The sequence below is a fragment of the Ischnura elegans genome, chromosome 8, assembly GCF_921293095.1.
Source record: "Ischnura elegans chromosome 8, ioIscEleg1.1, whole genome shotgun sequence".
NCBI classification, from domain to species: Eukaryota; Metazoa; Arthropoda; class Insecta; order Odonata; family Coenagrionidae; genus Ischnura; species Ischnura elegans.
The window spans coordinates 26,865,230-26,884,901 of record NC_060253.1 but is presented as its reverse complement, the minus strand read 5'-3'; the positions used below and the strand labels follow the sequence as shown (position 1 = coordinate 26,884,901).

The window sequence follows — 19,672 nt, the reverse complement described above, 5'->3', positions numbered from 1 at the left end:
AATTCTACAATTCAAGCTCTATTTAAAGCTAGCTGGGAATAAAAAAAATACTTGAAAGAAAGATCACAATATCCCTACTGCTAGATACTTTCTATTTTAGCTTGAAATGCGCTTTTTTAGGTTGTGATAGTATTATAAACGATGCTTTTAATCGATGTATATTTATTACTTTTCTACTGAATTCAATACGTGATTCTTCTTCAAGCAAGTTGTCTTGGTGGTATATTCAGTAGTATTAACCCTCCGTCAGTCGCGTCACATTTTGGAACGCTATTTGTCGCGCGGCGTCTCACAGACTTAAACAAAATGCATGAAATTTTAAATAACTGTTTCAACTACAATAAATCTTCCATTGAATGCTTAATTTCATGAATGGGCAACAAATTTATGCATAATAATGATGGAGATATTTGTATTAATAAAATACTTAACACTACTCACCATTTAGACGTTTATTACAGTTTTTCAACGTTTTAGTGACTTGATCTTTCACTAAAATGATTTTTTTACCAGTATATTCTTTGTTTTTCACATGTTCTCGATAGTTCTTAGCTTAAATTGTATCATATAATTAATATTTGCAATGGATATCACGAATACCTATGTAACCTATTGTAACTCAAGTTGTCGCGTGGCGTCTACCAGACTCCAAAAACATCAAAATATCAACGTTTATTCCATAAATGTAACAAAACATATATCATGTTGGTGACTATTTCAGAATCATATAATAATTAGATGCAAGGAATATGAGTTTCCTAACTATGAATATACAATATGGGCAAAGAAAATAAAAGGCCTGGCGTCTGGTGACAACAGACAAAATGAATGAAAGTAGAAATAACTGCTTTAACTACAAAAAATCTTTCATTGAATATTTAATTTCATGTATCGACAACAAATGTATGGATAATAATTATGGAGATATTTGCATTAATGAAATGCTTAGCTCTACTTAATATTTAGACGTTTGTTACAGTTTTTCAATGTTTTAGTGGCTTCATCTTTTACTAAAACGATGTTTTTTTACCTGCAAATTATTCTTCTTGGCCACTAACATGCTCTCGATAATCGTTAGTTTAAATTATGTCCTATAATGAAACTTTGCGATGACTACCTCGAAAATGATGGAGATATTGAATCATGTTGTACCTCAAGTTGTCGTTTGCGTCTAACAGACTCCAAAAACAACAAAATATCAAAGTTTACTCCACAAATGTGACAAAACATATAATCACATTGGTGACTATTTCAGAATCATAAAATAATAAGACGCAAGGAAGGTGAGTTTCCGAACTATGAAAATACAATGTGGGCAAAGAAATTAAAATGGCCAGGCGTCTGATAGTCGCCACGTGGCCAAACAATTGAGAAGCATTTCATCTCCGATGATGTATTGAGTAATTTTGGTGATTCGTTATTGCTTTTCAAGGGACTCGGCTGTTTCGCTCAACGCTATGCAGTGATATCCCTGATTTTTCGTGGATAAACCTGTACTCTGTACGCAATGCAATGGACATTCATTTAAATAGTTCTGGAATTTGAATATTTCATTTCATGAAAGTGTTAATTCTGAATTTGAATCGGCTCGTGGTTGGAGCAATCGAAGAAACATTGTCGAATGTTCTTAAAATATCAACCAGGTTAATTAAAACAGTTAAAATTAAATAGGATATTTCCTTCATCGTAGTTGTTATTAGGAATTTCCAATCAGGCAAATCCTATTGGTTATGCGCGATGTCTATTTTTTTCTGCGCGCTGCTCATAACGCAAGTGTATTCCAAATATTCGTAAGCCCTGTTCCACAAAATATCATTAACCGGGAATTTCGGCTATTATTTCGTAATTTTTTAAATAATTACTCCGAAATTATGTCACATAGATCTAATTATTGATATATATTTAATTTCAATTATACCAAGGGCATTGCTTAGCAAGGGCAGGGCTTGAAGGAGAAAAATAGCTCATTATTAGTGAAAAGGTAGTAATTTTTCCGAAATATGTCTCTGACAGCTTGAAAGGTGGTTTTTAGGTCAATAAAGGCAAACCCTTGATTAAAAAAGACGTCATTAAGCATGAAAAATCCCTCAATATGTAATAAGGTTCTTAGCATACTTTTCAGGCTTATTAAAACATCAAGTATCTGTTACATTTATTGCCTAAATTTAGTGAGGTTTTACCGACACAAATGGAAGTAATTTTCTAAACACTGTCGTAAAATATGGGATAAATATGAGAAAAAAATTAATGGCAGTACGAGAAATAGTGCATCAGTAATAATAAAAGTAATAGTATATGAATTGTAAAACGACGAATTGTTGGGAAAAATAAACCTTGCTAATGATATAAAATCTTGGGCAAAAAATACTTCTCGAATGAATAATCTCTGGTGAGAAAAAAGGAATACCAGAAATAAGAATTAATTAATTAAACCAGTCACAGAGCTACAATTTATCACAGTTCCTAATGCATCAATTCATGTTGTGATTCCGCCTGAGTTGAAGGATATCACATAGGTTAAAATAAAAAATGTTTGTTTTCACTTTATTTTCTTGGAACTTGACAGTTATGCAGAATGAAAATTTTCTCATTTACGTGCTTTCATGTTTAAAAAATTCATTTCTATAATATCGTATTGTATAATGTTTAAAATTGCTACTGTGATGTTGAAAGTAATGATATAAAAAAAATGATACTCGAAATCATAAAATTGCTTGTTTTCATTTGTTTTCTACTTAAGTTTTATGAAATAATTTTATTGCTTTGATCACACTAAATATTAATTTTAACTGTCTCCTTATTCTGAAAAAATAAAAATAATGTAAATTTTTATTGCATTACAAAAAAACGTTATAATTTTTATTGTTATTATTATTACGATATTGCAGGTACATTGTGTATCCAAAAAGTTAAGCCGGAAACGTTAAAAAATGAGGAATCAATATTGATTCATTGTAGAGGGAGAGTTGAGTAAAATTAAACATAACATAACATTCTTGGCTGTGAGAAATAGAGGGTGTTTTTTTAGGGAAACATCTGCATCATTGTCTCACCGCGAATTGGCTTCGTGCAAACCTTTAAGGAATCCGTTGGGGCACAAAAATGTTCCCCTCTTACTCGTCGCCTGAGTGCTCGCGGCTTATGAAGCGACCTCGGAACTCCGCCACTGCTGTCTCTCTGCGCGCCCACTTGGGACACACTTTCTCAAGTGCACGACGCTAATGATGCACCATCTCGTCTCACCTTCCCTGGAGATGACACTTGTTCTCGCCCTCCGTGGATTTTAAGAGAATATTTTCTTCGCAATTCGCATAAAATTTGAATAAATCAACGCCGCAGCCGGCATGCGAGAAGTACGAGGTGTGTTCAGAAAGTAACGGTAATTTTAGTTTTTTAAAATATTTATTTATTCGTCAAGATTAATGCTTTTGCCTTCAAAACAGTTCCCATTAAATGTTCATTAGAATAGATGTTAATAATAGATTCTTTAACTTTTTCAACGTTTTCATCGGTTGTTGGTGTGCTGTCATCTTCAGCGTCTTCACGGCTATTTTGGAAACCCATATACCACTCGTAAATTCTTATTTTACTCAAAATAACTCACTCGGAGGCAGTATTCTCAAAGTACTTTGGAAACGGTATTCACCGATTACTTAATGATCTGCATAGAAGTGCTATATAGTACTCCGTACGTACTCGGGTTATACTGAATCGTTTGGATTTTAGATCGAATCACATCGCTTGCACTCTAGCAAAAGTTTTATCCGTGTAGAATATACGATATTTTAAACGACTATCGCAGGCTACGAAAATATTGATAGATATCATTCAATTATTGTTTACATACAGTAAAACTCGCTTATGACGAATTTAGGGGACCGTCGTTCTACTTAGCTATAAATGGGATTTCGTTATATCGACAATAAAGGGTTTTGCCCTATAAATTACGGGCCGGCTAATGTTCCGTAAATGTGTCTGTATTTAATCAACAGATCCTTAACGTTCAACCATCGTCCCACCATTTCCACCATTCGGTGTAAAGGGAAGGATTTTAAGATCAACGACAGAACTATACGGTGACATATATATTTTACTCATGGCAGACATATCAGAAATTTTTTACTCATAGGCAAATCCTATTTTGACACTTCACGCACTTTTTTACACTTTAATTACTTGCCTTTATTTGCTTTGCAATAATTCTTTGATCCATTTCTTGGTATGGTAAGGTACCACCTATTTGGAGGAGGCGAACGACAGCTGAGGTCATTTTCGACATGCGAGGAGGGTAAGGAAGGAGGGGTGGAGAGAAACCCGGCGTCGGCATTAGCTAGCTCTTAACAAAAGGCGCCAAGAGAACTAATTTTTAGACCCATGCGAAAATCTGAATGCCTTATGAATCATTATGGCGCACGACAATCCACACCACCAAAACGATGTTTTTCTACTCTTTGGTTTATTTTAAGTAAGATGAACAATATAAACATTCCCTTGCCTGACGATTTTAGAAATTGTTTTACGTATAGCATACGTAACTTCAATTTCCATGTACTCTTCTAAACCTCGGAAATTGAAATCTACCTTTCGGCCTTATAAAAAATCAAGGAATGGGTGAATTTTAATTTTAAAACGCTCTTTGTAATGCGAAGATGTTGTTCTCTCAATAAAAAATAAAATGAAATGCAGCAATTAAATATTTTGCCCGTGACGAGATGAAGAAGACGACTGTTACCATAGTTTTTCGCGTTTTCTTCTTCACTCTTTCGACTGTATAAGCTAAAATTTTACGTTTGAACAATGTTTAATAATTCATTGTTGTAGTCGAGTAAACATTGAGTAAAACGATATATGACACGACCCTATGGAGCTTCGGCAGAATTCCGTACAAATGCTCAAAGTTTAGCATTGTACCTTCTGTGCGGCGATAGTAGTGAGTTTATTTTGGGCGAACTGTATTTTTTTAATGTGCGGTTTTGCAGATGGAGAATGGTAGGTAAGAGAATGAGTTATCGTGGTGTATGAGTGCGCGTGCCTTCCACTCGTGCCTCTTGTGGGGGTGCGGCTTCGGGGCGTGTCGCCTGTTGCTTTCGGCAATGCGTGCCTTTTCCTCAGTTCCTCTTTTTTTAGAAAGAAGAGATGTGCCGTGACTGCACGATTCAAACTACATTCCCACCAACTCGCGTGTGTTAGGATAATTATTTGTTGCATCAACGTTGTTGACTCAGACGCGATTACGTAGAATAACTACATGCCCAATTACTTCCGTGTGTTACTGATAATTACTTGATGCATCTATGCTGTTGCCTCAGACGTGATTTTGAAGAATTTGTCATTCTAATTAATTAATCGTAGTGGGCGTAACATGGTGGAAATCCATAATCGCAGGAATAGAGGGATCAATAACTTTGCTATTTCCACATAGTAATTTATTGACACCGACCATGGTTTCGTTACAGAGTAACATTATCAAGGTTGTGATAATTCTGTAACGAAACCATGGTCGGTGTCAATAAATTACTATGTGGAAATAGCAAAGCTGTTGATCTATTCCTGCAATTTATCATTTATCTACATCAATCCCAGCTCTTAAATTATACGCAGCAAGCCGCCTGAATGGGAGTGTAGCGCGTGCTAGAACAACTGCCATAACATAATAGAAGAAAAAAGATAGCAAATGCGCGCACTGTATAATTCGTACTGATTATTAACGCCCTTTATTGTTCGGAGGAAAAACGAATATGTATCCTCTACGTATCTGTTTGGCACATTATCTCTCTTAATTTACTGTTTCACTCGGAAAATCATTTCACTAAGCACTTCATCATAATGAGCCATTATCGAACGAATGCTGTAATTGAAGACAAACCACGTTATCTGCATGAAAATGGCGCTACGATTGAACATTAGCCTGAATTGTACAGGATTATCATTTAGAGAATGGTGCGGTTTCTGTAATTCATCGAAAGATACCAGATCTTACACTTTGCGATTTATTATTGTGGGGGTACATCAAGAGCGTTGTTTATAGACAAAATATTCGCGGTCTAAACCACATAACGAACAGGGATAATGAAGCAAATGTAATCATTAACGAAGTAATACTAAGTAATTTTTCGACAGAAATTGAGTATCGTTTGGACATTTATCGAGCAATCAAGGGCGCGCATTCCGAAATTCATCGATTATGTAAAAAACTGCGTTACGATAATTTGGAAAAATAAAAAAACCTAAACTATAAGCAATTCAGTTTTCATTTAAACCATGTTCAAAACTGCACCATTTCTTCTGGATAAGTATGCCTAAATTTAAAAATTTAGTACTTAAAAATATTCAGTTGGTTTTCTGCGTTTATATAAATAACATTGCTAGCCAGTATCCTATGATTGATTTGACGCAGCTCTCCACTCAATTCTAATACAAATTTAAATTATCCCACCCAAGTATTTCTTCTTTTCCGAATCCTTTATTACGTGAGAAGCGTCGCCATGAAAGAACGCTACACGCGCGCACGGTTTCAAGGGTGGAGAGTTTAAGCGTGTCGCCTGTTGCTCCCGGCCGGTTGAGGCAATCCGTTGCATATTTACGACTTGTTAAGCACTCAGCTTTTCCAAGCGAGACAGTGATAACATCGAGCCCAAAGCTTCATATGTGATCCACATTTTGCATAACAACTTCAATCGATATTCTACTTTTAGAACCATTAAAATGACTGTGACAGTATAGTTTTATCGAATCGCAAATTTGCGACGGATCTTCACCAAAATTTGTATTCACACCTTATTTCGCATTCTTAACAAACCTATTGGAGGGCGAAAGTGCTTCGAGTATAAATAAAAATTTACTAATACGGCACGTATCTTGGTGTCGGATAGAGAATAACTTGTACGTTGCAGGAGCCATCATAGATGAGAAAAGACGATCGAAAACAAACTGTTGCTATGGTCAACAAAGTTACGAGCCTATCCGCTTAGTTTGTATCAATTCGGGTAACAGGAGAGATTTGATATAATTTCGAAAAACCAATTAATGTCCTCAATACGAAAAACATGTCCCAACCCATCCCGTCATAACCCGACCCGCCCACATAATGTCGCTAATGCCGTCATAAGCCCGTGTATCGGAGTCAGTCTGCACATAAGTAAGCTATACTGTTGCCAAAATGACAATAGTTTGCTTTGAATTTCTCAGTCGTGATAGAATTTCCTTATGAGAAAAATTGATGCCTAAAACTACCGCTTTCGTCTTAAAAATTTTCAGGGCAAATAGTTTAGAGTCTTGTCAACATATGATTTTTTCTGAAAATTTAACCTCAGTTATATTTTTCGGAAGAGAAATATTGATTTTTTTCTTAGGGATTAATAATGAATAGGGTAATCTCTATAATTTTTTATCACTGCTCATTGCTCAAATATTCTAAAGATTGGTTTGACGCACCTCTCCATTCAATAGGGTAGTTTCCATCATCGAAGAAAACGAAAGGCATTGATTGCGATTCGTTACCCACCATTACTGTATTCATAATATACAAATAATTTGATTTCAGAAATCCCAGTTTAGACGAATAGCAATGGTCAATTTTAACCACATTTGAAAAAGGCCAGATTGGCGCCTATGTGATGCCACTCCACGTGACGTCACAGGGACCTAGTTTCTATACGAGAAGATAGGAGTTTTACATCATCTGAGATTACCAATGCATGCTAGAGGCACAGAGTTCAGGAAAACATGTCTTAATAATTACCTATTAAAACTGCATATGGTCGGAAAGTTTCCTTCGTTTGATAAGGTATTAATAATCCTTATTTAAGCCAAGCGCTACCTGCTAGCAGGGTACTCTGCTACCTGCTAGCAGCCTGCATCTCAGCGGCGCACACATCCTCGCCCCAAGGTCACCTCACTTTGCGGCAGCGGGAACCAGAATGATGTCACGCGGGATTTTCCCAGCATTCATACTTAGCCGTCGCGTTATCGCGCGCTTGAAAATTTTCACTTTTTATTTAATCGCAAAAAAGATATCGTCATTTAAAAATGTAAAAGTGTGAAATTCGCACTCCAGTAGTAATAATCTTTCGATATATGCAATAAAAAAATAATAGGAAACCACCCTATTATTAAATGAGCTAATACTGACGTATCTATACATAGGTTCCATATATTTTATCCGGGGTCATCCTTCTCCATTCTTACCATCCACTTGTCCCTCGACGATTCCCTTCACCAGACCATCATGCATCAAGATATGGCCGAATAGGTTTATTCCATCTTCTTCTTAAGTTTTACTAAGGCTCCTATTCTATCCTGCTATTCTGAGACCTTTCTCATCACAGTCTCAGTAGACCGTTAGTTTTTCATTATTCTTCGGTAGCATTTCATTTTGAAAGTCTCTACACCTGATTTCTTTATTATCTCCAGGCTAATTAACCCCTCTGATTGATTTAGTTACTTTTTGAAAGAGAATAAGATATTTTCATGCTGCCGCTTCTCATAACATGTTCCCATATTTTAAAGTTATAAGTTTGTCCTTTAATTTAGGAGAAATACGATTTCTATTAAGCTGAAGCCATGAATGTTTTAAAGATTCTATCAAAAAACATGGCCAGATACTACATATGGAGCATATCCCTTAATGGAAGCGAGGCTTGGACGGTGAAGGAAACAGAGAAGTCAAGAATAGAAGCATTCGTTTGCGAAGAATGATGAAGATAAATTGGTCGACCGAGCAAGCAATGTTAAGAAGATATAGTAAGAAGAATAGTGCTAAGAACAATGGGAGAAAAGAGAGGTTTTCTCAAAATCCTAAGAAGAAAACGGGACAACATAGTCGGCCACATCGTCAGACATGATGATGAAATCAGTCGCCGAAGAACAGGACGGAAAAAAGGAAGGAGACGGTCCCGAATGGTTCGCATTAAACAGATTAGTATTACGGATTTAAAATAGAAGAAATACGTTGCTTTGAAAAGGCTACCTATCAGATACATCTACATCTACACATATACCCCGCAAGCCGCCTAAAAGGCGTGTCAGGGGGTGTTAGGACACCAGCCGTTTATAGCTAAAAAAATGAAGTGCTCTAACGAAGTTGGGACTAGCGATTCAAGTCGTTAATGGTTCGGGGGAAAAACGAATTCCCATATCTAACCGTTCGGCAAAACATCTCTCTTAATTTATCGCTTCTATCGCACCTGGAAATATAGTGTGGCTGCAATATTACGTTCTCTGTGTCGCTCTTAAAGATATAAATTTCTCAATTGTTCAAGCAATACAGCCTCCGAGTCGCCAGCGGCACCCAACCTTATTCGCTTAACATCTGGGTAACACTGTCTGTACGCCCGTAGCAGTTTTTGACGAAACTCGCAGCCTTCCTTTGTATTTTATTCAGTTCGCGGATTAAGTCTTTCTGCACCGAATCCCATACGCCCGCTGCATATTCAAGGTGCGGTCGGACGAGAGCGAAATACCACCTTTCTTTTACTTTCTCATCCGAAAATCATCCCACAATATGCTTGACGAATCCTAATTTCTTCAGGGCTATGCCGCAAATATTCTTTATATGTGTTCCCCACGTGAGATTCGAGGTTATCGTAACTCCCAGGTACTTCACTTCGTCTGTTGCCTTTATGTTAATACCATCCACTGCATTAACTTGGTTAGAGTTGGACGAATTCCGCAAGAAATGTACCGTCATGGATTGGCCCAGATTAAGTTCGAGTCTCCACTCTTGGCTCCACAAATGAACGTTGTTTAAGTACGATGATAGAATTTCATAGTCAGAGCGATCACTTATTTCGCGATAGATGACAGCGTCGTCAGAAAATAAACGTATTTTACTGCTAAAAATAGCAGAGCTGCGTCAAGCCATTCTAACGATTTTTTACTTGTATGTTAATAGCTTTTTTATTTTACATCCTTCATCACCTCTTTAATGTATCTCATCTATGGACTTCAACTGAATAAATTTATTTTCCAAGTAGGTATTCTAGCATAAATTTTCCTATTCTCGGCAATCACTAGTCGACGATGGTAAGAGTTAAACGAGTTATTTCTGCGCCACGGAAGAAAAAAATAATACCACCGGTCGAGCGGGATTGAAGCGTCGCCATGAAAAAAGAACGCGACACGCGCACACGATTTCGCGTGTGGAGGGGTTAAAGCGTGTCGCCTGTTGCTCCCGGCATTCGTGGCATATTTACGACTCTTAAAGCGCTCTGCCGTGCCAAGCAAGGGAGAGATAAAACATGGCTCGCAGGACTTCAGCACTCTATTTTATTTGTGACGCGGTTTCGAAATCATGCTAACAATGTTCATCACTTTCTCAAGCAAGGTAGTATGTACAAGAGGGAAGGCGGAAGCCCTTCCAATCCCTCTAAATGAGGAGGATTATGATAAAAATTAAGTACCAAAAGTGACTGGATTAGTTTAATGAACCATGCATCAGGGCGTGTCCGCGGCGCGTTTTGATACCCTTTCATTTTGTGTCAATATTCGTATAAATTTACGTAAATATTAAACATAATTAGGTGTCGTTGTTTAGAACGAGTTAACCCTCTTGGTGCCACCTTTATGGAGTAACAATTGCGAGGCATATCGAAAGTATTTCAATTAAGTGTAACATCTTCGAGAAATATTTTTGTCACGTCATTTTTTGGTACATCAACATTCTGTTTTTCTTAAACTTTTTCCTAATATTATATAAATTTTTTGCTTTATAATTAGTACTTATTTTTTATGAAACGATTAATTTGATGCATGATTATTAATTTAAACAATTACCTACTCAAAATCTAGCTGCTGCGTCCCCGTGAAAAAATTGTCTGAATGCGTCGCTGTTATCAGGATTTGCTGTTAACCATAGTTAGTCATGCAACGGACTTTTTCTTTACTATTTTGATACTGCTTTAGAGTTTTTTTCCTTGCCATTGAAATAAAAATCGCTAGCAGTCTCGTTTTCCAACCATTACCTCCATTAAACTCTATGAGATTCACTCTTTCCATTTCTATCGCCAATGATTTTGGATCGGTAGCTTTTGGCCGTCTTTCTTTTTTTACCTGGAAGTAACCCTTCCAGTACTTTCTGTAAGAAGATGTCCGCAGCGATTATTATGTTTCAATGATGTCCGATGAGCTTTCCTTTTTTATTTAAAATAGTCTCAATATTTTCCTTTCCATAGGACTTGAGTAGGCGAAATCTCATAAGTTTTTGCATTGGTACATCTTGATTATGTTAACCACATCCAAAATTACAATTACATAGGTTCAATTTTGGTCTAGGAATCTAGGTTGTCCGTCTTTAGTGTGTATATGTATGTGAGTGGAGAAATTTTTTTATTTTTGAATTTTTTTATTTATTAAAAGTTTACTTACTGCATAATATTCATTTTAAATTTTGTGAAGGACTGGGAAGAAAATTTCGTACCAAAATATATTATGTACATGTATCCGTTTATTCACGTGTGATTATGCGCGAATAAGATATTTATTTCTAAACGTGGGATTTTGAGGGAAAAATAAATATTCACGAATTTCTCCTTTTAATAACATAAAAACCCCAGGAGGAAAGTCACATCGAAATGGTGGCGTAATTGTTTTTCCTTCTCAGATATATAATGAGACTCGCGCGTTGATAAAACTTCATCTGTTTCTGTACAAAAATATGTGACACAGTCGATGTTTATTATGAAATTTAATATCAACTTACACTAAAAAAAATGGAGATCTCTTCTGATGCTTCTTGAAGAGTTCAAGTAGTTTCAGTTTTTTGACTTACGATAGTACATAAAAAATACTCCAGCTCTGACGAAGAAAAATAAATTTTGCGAATCGTCGGCAAGAGGGTTGCTTGATTTAAAACAAATAAAAAGGTCAAGATATATATTCATCTTTATATGTTAAAACCAATTATTTAAATCATAGTTTCACCTCCAGATTAAAAAAGCAGCTAAACTTGTTCTAGAAATTATCTTACGTGTAGTGCGAAATTTTCTGATCCCATTCTCATTCCTTGAACGTGCGAAAATTTCGGCGTCACATCGCATGGACGCCTGGATTTTCCTTTCTATTTTTCTCCTTTTGTTTTATTTTCACACCCGAGCCCGAGAATAATTTTGAATTCACCCATGTGCGAGGACGAGAAGGTGGGAATATTTTTTCTTTAGCGGACGGGTGGGGGTGGAATGGAAGCGAGAATTCATTTCTTGATTTTGGAAATTCCAATGCGAATTATTGCGATTGTCCTTGACCTATACTCGAGGCAGTATTCGCAAAGTACTTTGGAAACTGTATTCACCGATTACTTAATGATCTGCTTAAAAGTGTTATATAGTACTCCGTACGTACTCGGGTTATCCTTGATCGTTTGATTTTTAGATCTATTCGCATCGCTTACTTTCCAGCAAAATTTTTATCCATGTAGAATATACGATGGTTTAAACGCCTATCGCATCCTACGAAAATAATATTGATAGCTATCCATTAATTATTATGTACATGCAGTAAAAATCGCTTCCGACGACTTTAGAGGACCGTCGTTCTACTTTGTTATAAATGGGATTTCGTTATATTGACAATAAAGGATTTTGCCCTATAAATTACAGGCCGGCTAATGTTCCGTAAATGTGACTTCTGTATTTAATCAACAGATCCGTAACATTTAACCATCTTCCTACCATTTCCACCAAACGGCTAGAAAGGGAAGGATTTTAAGATCAACGGTAGAATTACATGGTGATGTGCGCACGTTAGAACAACTGATAATAATTTAAGGAACGGTTAAGTTGCCAAGATAGCCGAAATTTCTTTATAGAAGAGGAAACAATTCCCCAAGGGACTAGAGAATATTTCGTTATAGCGGGGATCTCGTGTTATCCGAACTCGTTATATGCGGGGAAATTAACATTGGCGATCATAGGAAAGTCCAAGATACCGAGAATTCACCTCGTTATGGGCGCGAGTTACTGTGTTGGCTCGACACTCATTCAGTGCATAATTTTGCCTCTTCAAGGTGTCAAACATTCAAGCGCGAAAGCCACATTGAGAAGGCAAACCATACTTTTCATTCCTTTTGTCTCTTTCCACGCCTTCCTCCGGTTTATTTTCAGGTCTGCGTCGGAGAGGGCATTGTAGGTGGGAATTTTAAATCCATCCCCGCGGATGAGGAGTTATTTTTCCCTGGGAGTGCGGGCGGGGTTGAGATGGGATGGGAGGCGGATTGGCCTGCCCTCTGGCGTCGAAGCGATCAATGAGGGTGCGTGCGCGCCTCGAGCCCTTCAACTATTTCTTCGTCCGTTTCTCTCGTCGCTGGTATATCTTCCGCGCGCAGAATTTAGCTGCGTGCCGAGAGATGTCGCAGATTATGAGCTCAGGACGTTATCCGAATGTTAAATAGTGCTCTCACGATGTGTTCATGAATGGAACGCCCTTATCTCCCCGATTGCGTTAAAGGTGATGTCAGCTTCGCATTGAGTCTAAAGTGGCTGTATCCATCGGTAGATAATAGGCTGGTGATTACTTTCCATTTCATCATCACAATTGGTCAACAATCCTAAGATTGGTTTTTTGGTTTGGATTCTTGTGAAATCTACAGTTCCGAAAAATTAAAAACTACTGCCGGCAGAGTTGGCACTGCAGTTCAGATATGAAAAAAAAGAAATAGCATAAATAACTCAGTACAATTATTGCTTTCCTTGTTTTTATTTGCATCGTTTTAAGGTAAACTTCAGGCTAAGAAACGAAATATTTTGTTATTATCAAGGTTGTAACGGAAAAAGTACCGAATTGTAAGGGTGTTCGAGTTCATCATCGTCATTAGTCAACAATACTAAGATTGATTTGACGCAGCTCTCCGTTCTTTGCTCATATCCGCAAGCCTTTTCATTGCAGCATACTTCATCTCTTTAACATCCTGTATAACCTCTCCTATGTTACTAATTAGGGGTTACCCTTCTTCCCTTCCACCTAGACATGTACCGGGACTGAGGAGGTAAATATTATCAGTAAATGATTGCGAGATGGGTTTGACGCAGTGCTCTATTCTTCTCTTCTCTCTGATAGCCGTTTCAGTGTGACGTATTTCTTCCCATTTATGTTACACAGATTCAGCTTTGTACGTGTTTGTGCTACCACCTATACTAAAATGTACTCGGTGATGTACTTATGACAGTAGGCCGTGCCGTGGCAGTCATTCCGGTAAAGACTTTGGACACATAAATACCTAAGCAACATTTTAAATTCGTAATAATAATCTGTCCTATGTAACTCATTCGTGACAGTCCCTAGCCCTTTCTCCCGACCACCTGTCTTTCTACGGTTGTTTTCATCAAGCCATCATGCCTCAGGATGTAGCCAACTAAGGTGTCCTGTCTTCTGCTTAAGGTTTGTAGAAGACTTCTCTTTTCTCCCATTCTTCTTATCATTTCCTCAATTTACTCGGTCGATCTATCTTATCGTAATCATTCTTCGGTAGCACCACATTTCGAATGCCTCCACTCTTAACTTCTCTGCTGCTGTCAACGTAAAAGCCTCCATAGAGAAGAATTCTTTATATGGCTTTTCATTTAGGGAAATAATGTTCACTCAGTACGCTCCACACTGAATATTTATCGCTCTCGAAAATGGTTTCGATGCCGTTATACCATCATCTTAATAATGGTACCTTAATAATGGTTTGAAAATTCAATAACTTTGTTCGTTATACACTGAGAGTTTATCATCATTGAACTGTATCAAGGTACCCAAACATTGACGCAGCGGTATTGAAATCATGTTCAGTAGTTGCACATATTCCGTGTGGAAGGCATTAAGTGAATTTTGTTTCCTTACATAATGGTTCTAAAACGGTAAGGCGGGTTGAGGTCCGTCGGCGGGACACGAATAAAAAAATTAGTCACAAATAACGTGTTACAGCCATAATATCGTTTTAAAAATACAGCCATTATATCGTTTTATTTTTTATAAAATTGTTTTGCAGCTAGTGAATCATTTGAAATCGACGGAAACTAATGGCATGAATTTCTCATTCTTGGACTTGGTGTTTTTTTCTGATTTTTAAATATTTTATAGTTTTTACTTCGGAGCGTGAAGTCTGAAAAACTTTAATAATTTGTGGCGTAACGTTTTCGAAACGAAGGTTACTAATGTGCGTCATTTCGAGAACAAGAACTCTATCCACCCGTGGGTGTCGTGAAATAGACGGGCAAACCCAAATAGAAAAATCAACTACGCAATATATCTCCAAATAGCTCCACGACGAGTGATACCAACCAACTTACGAAAATGACGATCCTTACACTTGGCAAATGGTAAAACTCGGCCGGTGCTCAGCGAATGTGGGCGAGGCCTGAACACCCCGCTGGTTGCCACGCAAGAGAGAGATTTTCACGACTGAAGGTTGCATCGCGGAGGGGAAAACGGTTCTCCCTGAGCCATGAAAGGAAAGGAAATAAGGGGAGGAGATTCTTTCTCTAGGGCTGAAGGCAGTTGTGAGACGGCTGGGAGCTTTTAGCGGAGATGATTGGCTAACTCCCGTCAGCCAATATACAAGACGGAGAACAATAGGGTAGTTTCCTATTATTTTTTATTGCCTAAAACGAAAGATTATTACTCCTGGAGTACGCATTTCCTGATTTTAGATTTTTAAATGACGATATCTATTTTTCGCGATTAAATGAAAAGTGAAAATCTTCAAGCGCACGAAAACGTTGTGGGGCGAGGATGTGTGCGCCGCGGCAATGCAGGCTGCTAGCAGGTAGCAGAGTACCCTGCTAGCTGGTAGCGCTTGGCTTAAATAAGGATTAATGATACCCTATCAAACGAAGGAAACTTTCCGACCATAGGCAGTTTTAGTAGGTGATTATTAAGAGACGTTTCCCTGAGCTCTGTGCCTCATGCATGCATTGGTAATCTCAGACGATGTAAAACTCCTATCTACTCGTATAGAAACTAGGTCCCTGTGACGTCACCTGGAGTGGCATCGCATGGGCGCCAATTTGACCTTTTTCAAATGTGGTTAAAATTGACCATTGCCATTCGTCTAAACTGGGATTTCTAAAACCAAATAATTTGTATATTATGGATACACTTATGGTGGGTAACGAATCGTAATCAATGCCTTTCGTGGTCTTTGATCAAGGAAACTACCCTATTGTGTCATGAGCTTTTTACGCTGGATAGCTGATGCCATTATAAACCAAAATGACTCATGATACGATATTTAGTTCGAAAACGCACCATTTTTAAACTAAAGAAACTTTGAGCTTAGCATTCCGATTGGACGCGTGTTTGACCTGTTGCCGGATGCCTTGGATACCATGTGATCTCTATCTGGCAAAGCATTGGAAGTCATGAGTTGTCCAGAGTCGTAATTGTGAATATCTAGTAGCTCGAAGTATGTAGTTTGTTAAATTTAATAGATAGGAAAATGTTGAACATGGTCTGCTCTGCTTATCCTGAAAATTACAATATGCTAGCACAAGTTTTTGGCGAGTAATCCATCGTTAAAATGAAGGGTCGAGATGGAGGTATACATCCTCTTAAGTATCTGGTTCCCACTTTTCATTTCTCTATAGACCTTCCGTGGCAAGGAAGCAATTAATTTGTCACCTGAACCGCGCATTTGTGCCTGCACCGGTTTTAATCTCACCAAGGCAAAGAATCTTAGAACAAAGCATTACTCGGATCTTAGTGCCTCGGTGCTCCTTCCTTGCTTTGAGTCATCATCTACACCCTCCATTCGCTTTCAACGTACTAATATCTTCCCGCACCTTTCTCGTCCTTCCCATGCGCATGATCACTCTCATTAGCATCCATTTGGTGACCCTTGTCACGACCTCACCCTCTTCTCTGTCCACGTTCTCTAATTAAATTTCCTCCCCTTTCTAGCGTTTCTTTTTTAGTTTCCAAGTCGTCTGGTGTTCGCTGTTCGCGCCGCATAATGAAACGGTCTCTCGGAAAATTTGATGTTTGCTTTCAACCGAGAGTTTAGTAGAAAATCTTCCTCGAACTTATCTCTAACGAAAAAACAAAGAGTTACATTTCAAAAGAAGTGATATTCCGGTTTTCAGACAGTGTTTTAAAGTTGGAGGATGATAAAATATTTGACCGACGCAATACCTATTATTCTAACATAAGTTCTTTTTGAGCTCGGCGTACGCCTTATCTCTCTATTCTATGCAAATTTATATGCATTATAACTTTGCATAGAATTTTGTTAATGGAAGCAAAAAAATTGTAATTAATAGTATCGATTTCTTTTTTGTAATATGATTGTAATTATGATTAATTGTGAAAATAGTTTACCTAATTATTGAGATATCATGTTGGGTGACAGTGGCGGATCTATTGGGGGGGGGGATCTAAAGGGGCTACAGTTCCCCCCTTGGATATCATATCTACACTATATAGAATGGTAATGTTTGTTCGGACTCCCACAACTGCTGGGACGTCACCCCCTCCCCCCCACTTAGCACCCCCCTTGTTCCTCCCCTGGATCCGCCACTGTTGGGTGATATTAAAATTATTAAATAAATATTAATTCCTTTAATGCTATTTTTTCTGTGACTGTCCCCAATTTGAGTGTTGGGTTTTTTTGACTGCCCCATTTTCTTGGTATTATGTTCCCACGTACTTGTTGTTATACGAAGTCTCTTAAAGAGAATCTCCTTCGTTGCAGGGCTGCCCCGCTTGTGAGCGGAAGGCCCGAGCAGCTAGGGTAGGAGGAACAGAAGAACATCATCGGCCGCCACCATGTCGAACATGGCGCATTTGGTTCGGAGGCAGAGCTCCAGGGATCTCAACCCGCAAAGGTCCCTCGATAGACTCGAGCTCATGGAGATGCGAGGACGCCTGGTGGTCGAGAACGGAAGCACTAACTACGGCGCCACCAACGTCGCTTTCGAAGATACGTCACCGGGCAGCGGAAAGGTAAGTACATACCTCGTTATCACCACTGCGATGATAACAATTGCATCGTAAGGAGTGGTGAACTCATGTTTTGTATCAAATCAATGGTTCGCGCGTTCACTTCGTGGAATGGTGACATGATAGAATAAAAATACTTTTTTTGTATTCCGCACAGTATTAATTAAAAAATCCTCCGGTTTCGACGTTTACAGGTCGTTATCAAGAGATAAAAGAACCTCTTTTACAGAACAGAACTTATTTAACCTCTTGTTTATGAGCTGAAAAGGTCGATACCGGTAGAATTTTTAATAATTGCTGTGCGGAATTTAAGAATTTTTATTTTTATTTCATCATTGTTTCATTATCAATTTTCAATTTATTTTTTAAAATATTTTATGGTCCTAAGCGTGATTTTCAATATAAAGTTACTTTTCGTGCGTTAAAAAATATTGTAGGTGCATATAAGGATAAATAAATCTGTCGATAAAAATAATAATTGCGAAGGCGAGCACATCGGTAGTTGACAGCAGTACAAACTTCTCTATTATAGCTTGTATGATGTCAATAAGTAACTTGTGTAACCTCATCTTAAATTCAACCGATTCATGCGTGATATAGTTGAAGTTCGTCATACTTAAAGGTAAGGTAGCTGCACTTTCCCAAAATTTTAAGATACCTATCCATTTCAAAGCCAAGAAAACGATTTATCATAAAAAAAGAAAATAATAGTAATGTCGGAATGATCACAGATACTTCCAATTACGATCATTTAAATGCATTTGGAAAACCCATTTAAAAACACCCATGCGCGGACAGGACTCGAATCCGCCACCATCAACTCGGCGAGGGCGAGGACCTCGCCGCCACCGAGGCAAATAGAGCTATACAAAAAATCTTTGTTCACCACTTTCCTTTTGTTTTTTAAATATTTTATATCTATGCATGATTTACAATCTGCAATAATTTTTTCTGCGTTGAAAAATATTGTGGATGTAGATAAAGTCATAAGCCGATGCGTAAAAATTATAATTATGATAGCAGGAATATCAGTAGTTAACAGCAGCAAAAACTTTGTGTAATATCAATATAAAATTACTCTCTATTTCAAAGAATAACAAATGAATTATCGTATAAAAGGAAATGAAGATATGATTCAAAAAATTAAAATTATTTATCTAAGCAAGAAAATTATTTAACACCAAATAATACGATATTTGTATTCTTTTCTTAAATTTAATTTATGACAGATTTTTAGAGAAAATATTCAATATTTTATTGTCTGACCGAAATTACTGATTCTCAATTGTTGCCAATCTGCGCAGAACAAATAGATTAAAATTAAGTGAATCCCACACAAATATTATCAGGAAAACTCGCACCGGATTCAAAGTTCCCGAGCTATTCACAAGAGAAAATCTTTACTTATACTTTTCATGAACCAAAAATTTACAGTTGATAAAGACACTAATAGCATTTCAAGATATAGGAACTAAAACACCATCAATTCCTTGGAATAATGTTATCATTTCACCCGAAGTTGAGTACGCTGCGGTATCCTCATTTGTCTGAATAATCCTAGGAAATTAAGGGTATCCTTGTACGCGTTCGTGTCAAGTTCAACGAATTTCCTTCAGCGTTATTTTTGCGTAGCAGCGGGAATGTTTTGTTTCCATGCATTCTGTATTTGCGTCCCACTCGCTGGATCGGAGCAATCGTTTCGGTTTTCAATTACGAGCAATCAACGTGATGTCTTCGTTGTTGTCGCCTCATTTTTTCC

The 19,672-nt window shown here is 37.5% G+C and overlaps 1 protein-coding gene across 1 annotated transcript in view; it reads left to right on the top strand.

Moving 5' to 3' along the window:
* LOC124163461 (sodium-dependent neutral amino acid transporter B(0)AT3) overlaps positions 1-19,672 on the top strand; it is a 204,257-nt gene that overhangs the window by 101,195 nt on the left and 83,390 nt on the right. The window contains exon 2 of the mRNA XM_046540381.1: positions 17,666-17,916. Coding sequence (XP_046396337.1) covers positions 17,740-17,916 — 177 coding nt within the window. The 5' untranslated portion in view covers positions 17,666-17,739. The remainder of the gene's footprint in view (positions 1-17,665; positions 17,917-19,672) is intronic.